Source organism: Diadema setosum, chromosome 10 (genome assembly GCF_964275005.1).
Source record: "Diadema setosum chromosome 10, eeDiaSeto1, whole genome shotgun sequence".
NCBI classification, from domain to species: domain Eukaryota; kingdom Metazoa; phylum Echinodermata; class Echinoidea; order Diadematoida; family Diadematidae; genus Diadema; species Diadema setosum.
In genome coordinates, this window is record NC_092694.1 from 39649041 (window position 1) to 39655763 (window position 6723).

The following is a 6723-nucleotide window of genomic DNA, read 5'->3' on the forward strand; positions in this document are numbered from 1 at the left end:
TTGTCTGGGATGTTTCCTGCTTGCTGTGTATGATGATTAAACGGAGTGTCAGCTGATTTCATGGAGACGTTTAACTTTAGTCTAGTCTCGCCTTATACAATCTGGCATTTGGTACCCAAACATTGTGGCATCTGTTGCAAAACCACGGCTAACTGTCAAACGATCTAGATCTTGGTCGGTGAGCTGCGAGTAAAATTTCGCGAGAGTTTCTTCATCTGAACTGTAGGTCGGTTTCTTTTGTGGTGTGGGGAATCGGACATTTGCTGGCGCATTGGCGAGATCGAGAATAAAATCCGAATCCGGTTTCAGCGTTTCGTAGTGACCAATGAAATCATAATTGACGTGGCATGGAAAACACAACTTGTTCATGTCCTCCCAATGTTGGTTCTTTTCACCTGCCTTCATGTAATGTGTGATGAACTCTCTGTAGGTAAACGGCTGGCTTTGGTTTTCATGCGTCTGATCAGGATGATGTTCCTTGAACCACTCTGTGAGCTCGTTCTGAATCTTCGATTCGGGGTGATAGAGAACCTTTTCAAGATATGCCGACAGCACGCGGGAATACGGGTTTCGCACGAAAAAGAAGCTCGTGTAAGATGTGAAAATCTCCTGAGCAGCTGCTACCGTCATTCTCGACATCCGCACAAAACGTTTCCTCGCCAACATGTGAGCATCGGCACCACATGTGTCGTTGAGGAAACATGTGTAGCCATTGAGTGATAGAAGAAGACGTTTCCAGCTTGTACAGCTCACCTTTGGTACGTAGCAATAGATCAATTTCATGTCCGGAATGGCAAGCAGAAAGTCGAACTTCTTCAGAGTAGCTGAGTCCAGGTCAGTGGAAATGTTGTAGGTCATGTCGAAGCCCATTGCCGAGCAAGTCTGCCGAACTAGAGTGCGTCGTTCTCCCTGAATACGACGGTAGTCGTACGGCGTTTTCGTATCAACCTGCAAATGGTCAACGATGTCAATTCCCGTGGCTTAGAATGTCATAAAATATAGGACGACACGGTTTACTTCCCATTTATATTCATTAGTGTTCATTCTACTTTCCATATTTGTAATACTTTGTTTTAGTAGATATTCTTGTGCCACAACATTATGGCGACAAAGAGAATTGGATGGGTATAGCAGAGGTAATCATAATTTATGAATAACTTTCAATTACTCTTTACGACCAGCATACTCAATGAGATGATGTCTCAATGTGATTACTGCCTCTCAATATGTTGTTGCTGTGTTTGAGGCGCGTCATTTATATTTGAATATTTGCGCCTTCATCTGCGTAATATCAATACTTTGCATAAAATTTCTCATAAAATATACTAATCAAATACTTTGCAGTTATATTTATACGTGGGGGTCCATCTGCTGTCATACGGTTAGGACAGATAAGCCCTGGTACACACTAAAAAGATATTTTGCCTTTTTTTTCAGCTAATAAACAGAGAAAGCCTTTAGAACTTCTAAGAAAATCCAGCCCCAAATATATATTCAGGGAGTGCAGAAATATCTAGAACGTAAAAGTGAAGTTTCGGACAAATCGCCTACTGTATCCACTCAGAATCTTTTAATATTTAAAACTCGGGTTAAACCATACTAATGGCGTCATTTGATAAACAGAAATGATGGTGTCATAGCAAATTGATATCGGAAAGATGTATAGGCCTTTAACAAATTCCATATATCTTTATTTTATCTAGAACAATTATAGAGCTCGTGCAGGAAAAATACCTTCTTCAAAAGGCCGGGGGATATTACTCTCAGCACAACAGTAAACTTTTAAGTCGAGAGAGTGTTTACTTTGGAAAAAAAAGTAATAATTATTATGAATTTCTAGTTATATTTCCCCGAGCATTGATATAACCAGAGTTATAAATGATTTATCTGTATATTGTATTCACAGATTGTCCGATTTTCTTTACTTATGAGTTCTTATAATTTCCCTGCATTCACTGAATCAAATTAATTGGATTAAATCCACTTTGATCGCCTGAGGGAGAAACATGCATGTGTTCTTGTTTTAGGAGCCCGGATTGCAAATCCAGAAATCCACTGCGTGAAATATTGCTAACGACCAAAAACCGTGAAAATAACTGCTCATTGTCGGCTTCAATTCACATCTGCCTATACTCAACAATGATTGTATTAATTTGCAAGCCCTTTCCGCAGTTATTAACGTTCCAGACTCATTAGTGGATGGTCAATACGAGTAAAATGCTCATCGATCGAGTGAAGGAATTAAGTGTCTGAACGTGATGGTTTTTACCTTTGGTTTCTTGTTTGCCGTTGAGGGCCGTGCTGCTTCCTCCTGCAGCTCGGCGGTGCGTCGTGAGAGTTTCCTGCCGGTGAGTGCGCTGTCACCCCGGTGCAAGGATGCGTCTGCATTCATTGACATTGTTATTTTGAAAGAAGTACCTTACTTGTCATGACATATATTCGCTGTATGACATCCCTTATTTTATCATTTCCGCCTCTGCACATTAAATGATGCATTGTTAAATGGCTGAATTTAATAGAAATCAACTATTCTTCATTTAATTCTAATTTATCGATTTGGAAAAGCGCTTATAATGTAGAAAATTATGAAAATCATTTGTTATCCGACATTCAAAGATTTGACAGAAAAGTTGAATTAACGCAAGGTATGAGATAAACTAGTAACTTTTAACAGATTTTCTGGTTTACACTCAAAACGCAGAATTGAAATAAGATCATTTCACCCTTCACCAAATTATCATTTGATTTTTTTCTTTATAATGCCATTCATAGACGTAAATTTCAGATTAAAACTCCGCTAGGCGAACTATTACCATTCTCATTCAGCATGAACAATTTTATTTTCATTCGTTTCCATTAACAGCAACAAAATTATTTAAGGAGGTCTTACAAATTAAAACCATTAAGCTCTTATAATATTGATACCTTCATCTCTCGAGTATCAGGCCTACCTGAACATGGTGTCGAGAGAGAAACTGCCCTGCTTCTATTACTGTTTTTTTTTCTTCTCCTTTTTTTTTTTCGTTGGAGGGTAAAGTTGGGGAAAAGGAACTTAATTTATGCTGGCCTGTCAGATCTGCCAAGCTCATGTAATACACACACATACACAATCTGCCCTCCACCCCCCCCCCCTCTTTCTATTGCTCTCTCTCTCTCTCTCTCTCTCTCTCTCTTCTTTCCTACCATTATTTTTGTAAGCTTGCATTGTCACTGCTTTGTTCACACTTTCTGTTTTGGTAAAGACGGCAATATTACTCTATTTCTATGATGCACAGGAAATTTACAGTCCTGGGCAAGACCTATAATCCACCCTAACTCATACCCCACCACTAGTCAAAATGTGCGTGAGTGCGGCATCCGTGCGTAATAGTAAACAACATTAATCCACCCTAACTCATACCCCACCACTAGTCAAAATGTGCGTGAGTGCGGCATCCGTGCGTAAGTAAACAACATGACCCCTAAGCCCAAGCTATTTTGACCCCTTCCAGGCCATGGGGGGGGGGGGGGGGGGGCACATTGTGCCCCTATAAAACGTCTTTATTATTTGATGTGTATTACCGTTATATTTGGCACATGAGTAGAGTTACCCATACTCGAATACATGACCTAAATTTGAATTTTCTCAAGGTCATTAATTGAAGGCGCTATTTATTACAATGTAAAGAAATATATATGAGATCTATCTATAATGTATTGTTTTTGGATAGCTATTATGTATAGGTATCGCATTGGAATATTGAGTTTGGAGACTTATAATATGATAAACAAATGATACTACAGGCAAAACTTGTGTGAAAAGTTCAAAACAGCACAAAATAAAAGGTCAGTCTTTGGTAAATACTGCACTTTTTTTTCAATCATCTCTATATTATATCTATGGTTTGATACCTTATGTCACATGAAAAAAAAGAGAGAAAAAAAAAGAAGGATGGAGTCAAAAGGCAGCCAGAGAAAGCAATCGCATTCTATAAGGACTACACACAACAAGCATAGTCAAGGGAGGGCTAGGGACAGAGAACGAAGAAAGCAAAAGGGGAGGGTTGGGGGTCATGGGCAAGGAGCCCAACAGGTAAAGGGAGGGGATTAGAGCAGGAGGGTGGACAGAAAAAAAAAAGGCAGAGGAGGATCAGTAATGATCCTGAGGATCAAGGGGGGGGGGGGAACCTGTGAAGGATAAGGATGAATGGGGAGGCAACATCAAACATAAAGGAACAATTAACAGAGAGATAAAGAAAGGAAGGAGAAGAGTGAAATATAGCAACAGCATGAGTGTGTGTGTTGGGGGGGGGGGGGGGTGAACATGCAGCGAGCCCTAACTAAACCTGGTGTACCAAGAGGCAACAAAATGAAAGTGACCCCAACCAGGGAGGTGTAAGAAAAGGAGAGACAACTCGTTCGTAATTCATGCAAACACATGTTTGGTTTCAAAGCGTTACAATGGGATGTCTAGCATTCCACTATACGCTTTGAAGTCATGCTCTGCACCGCTCTTGTTGCAAGGCGAAGTTCGGAGACGAAGAACGCATTTCACCTTTCGTTGAATTACAAGCTTTATTCCCCCGTAAAATTTTAAATGAAATACTCGAATTGATTAAGAGTAGTTTAGGAAAGAATTCAATATTATAAACATGTATTTCTAGTTTCTTTGTAATGCGCAAATCGAAATGAAATGAAAATTAGGCCCTCTTAAAAACCTAATATTTTTCTATAATGCGCACATTTCCGCATGTTAGTTTTCTATCCTTTAATCTGGGATATTTTGATCTTTCAAATAAAGTACTTCGCTAAAGCATGCACCAGCGTGCTTTTAAACTATTTGCTATTAAAATTGTCAGTTTTACACTGCATTTTGATTCGCTGCTCCAATTCAAGGTACACAAATTCATTGTTGCCATCACATTGAAAGAGAGACAGAGAGCGAAATGCAGTGGGGGCAAGTATTTCTAGATGTGAGAGCGCTAGTCCCGATTATTGATGCTCTCTTTCGTCAAAGCATCTGATTTCCACCTGTAGTTAAGCGCATAACTTCTCGGCGGTGCTGCGCATCCTTCAAAGGAGAGCAGGCATAGGCGCCGGAAGTGGGGGGGGGGGGGGGGGGGGGCAGGGGGGGGGGCGGACGCCCCCCCCCCCCCCCCATCCAAAAAGTGGGGGGCAAAACGCATTTTTGCCCCCCAAAAAATAAACAAATAAATAAACAAATAAATAAAAATAGATAGAATAAGATAGATATGTATTAAATGATCAAACGCGAAAAAACATAGCTACAAACGGCAGTTTTTGGACTGAAAAATGTCAAAATTTCCAAGCTCGCTCGCTCCGCTCGCTCGCATTCAATTGCTATGCCATTCTCCTAATGTTGCTGCCAGTAATTGCCAGCAGTTGCGCCTGGGCCGCCCCCCTTAATTTCCAAAGCTAATTTCCAAAACGGCATTAATTTCCAAAACGGCAGTTTGGGGACTGTAAAATGTCAAAATTAATCGTCAAATTTATTCGTTATGCCATTTTCCTAACGTTGCAGCAAGTAATTGCCAGCAGTTGAGCCCGGTGCGCCTCCCCCTTAATTTTCAAAGCGAAAAACATAGCTACAACGGCAGTTTTTGGACTGTAGAATGTCAAAATTTTCAAGCTCGCTCGCTTCGCTTGCTCGCATTGAATCATTATGCCATCTCCTAATGTTGCAGCCAGTAATTGCTAGCAGTTGCGCCCGATGCGCCCCCATTAATTTCCAAAGCGAAAGATATAGCTACAAACGCCAGTTTCGGGACTGTAGAATGTCAAAATTTTCAAGCTCGCTCGCTTCGCTCGCTCGCATTGAATGGTGCTCGCTTCGCTCGCTCGCATTGAATGGTTATGCCATTCTCCTAATGTTGCTGCCAGTAATTGCCAGCAGCTGCGCCCGATGGGCCCCCATTAATTTCCAAAGCGAAAGATATAGCTACAAACGCCAGTTTTGGGACTGTAGAATGTCAAAATTTTCAAGCTCGCTCGCTTCGCTCGCTCGCATTGAAAGATTATGCCATTCTCCTAATGTTGCCGCCAGTAATTTCCAGCAGTTGCGCCTGATGCCCCCCTTAATTTCCAAAGCGAAAGATATAGCTACAAACGGCAGTTTGGGGACTGTAAAATGTCAAAATTTTCAAGCTCTCTCGCTCCGCTCGCTCGCATTTTATTGTTATGCAATTCTCCTGAGTTGCTGACAGTATAATAATTTGTCGTTTCACACTGTCATTCCATAATCCATGTAAGGAAAACTTACAATGTTGCTCAATGACTGCGTTGTTGAATGTATCACATTCCGTAATGTATTGTAGTCCCATTATTGCGCACGCACACACGCACATGCATACCAGAGTAACACACCGTCAAAATTACTTTTCCACAAGGTGCCCACCCCCAATGTTTCGACCCACCGTACGCCACTTTACATATATATATATATATATATATATATATATATATGTGTGTGTGTGTGTGTGTGTGTGTGTGTGTGCGTATGTGTATATTGTGTAACATATGTATGGTCTATCGTGAGCCCCCTCCAATATTTGCCCCCCCCCCCCCAATCCAAAACTGCTTCCGGCGCGCCTGAGAGCAGGAGTTGTCTCTCTTTTTCTTACACCTCCCTGCCCCAACCATGCCAACAGCCTAGACCCCGTTTACAGTGCGAGGCTCGGCCGCGGCTCGGCCGCGGCCGTGCCCAGCCCAGCTTCAGTGTAAACG

The 6723-nt window shown here is 41.5% G+C and overlaps 1 protein-coding gene across 1 annotated transcript; it reads right to left on the reverse strand.

The window, feature by feature from the left end:
- Nucleotides 1–2398, reverse strand: LOC140234003 (carbohydrate sulfotransferase 11-like). The gene is made up of 2 exons (XM_072314089.1): nt 2270–2398; nt 1–948 (listed from the first exon to the last, which is right to left on the reverse strand). The coding sequence occupies exons 1-2, from the start codon at nt 2396–2398 to the stop codon at nt 82–84; spliced, it is 996 nt and encodes a 331-aa protein (XP_072170190.1). The 3' UTR covers nt 1–81.
- Between the last annotated feature and the right edge of the window lie 4325 nt (nt 2399–6723).

Coding starts and splice junctions, on each gene's coding strand:
- LOC140234003 (XM_072314089.1), bottom strand. CDS start 2,398: ATGTCAATGAATGCAGACGCATCCTTGCACCGGGGTGACAGCGCACTC. Junction 949..2,269: donor CGGCAAACAAGAAACCAAAG/GTAAAAACCATC, acceptor GACCATTTGCAG/GTTGATACGAAAACGCCGTA.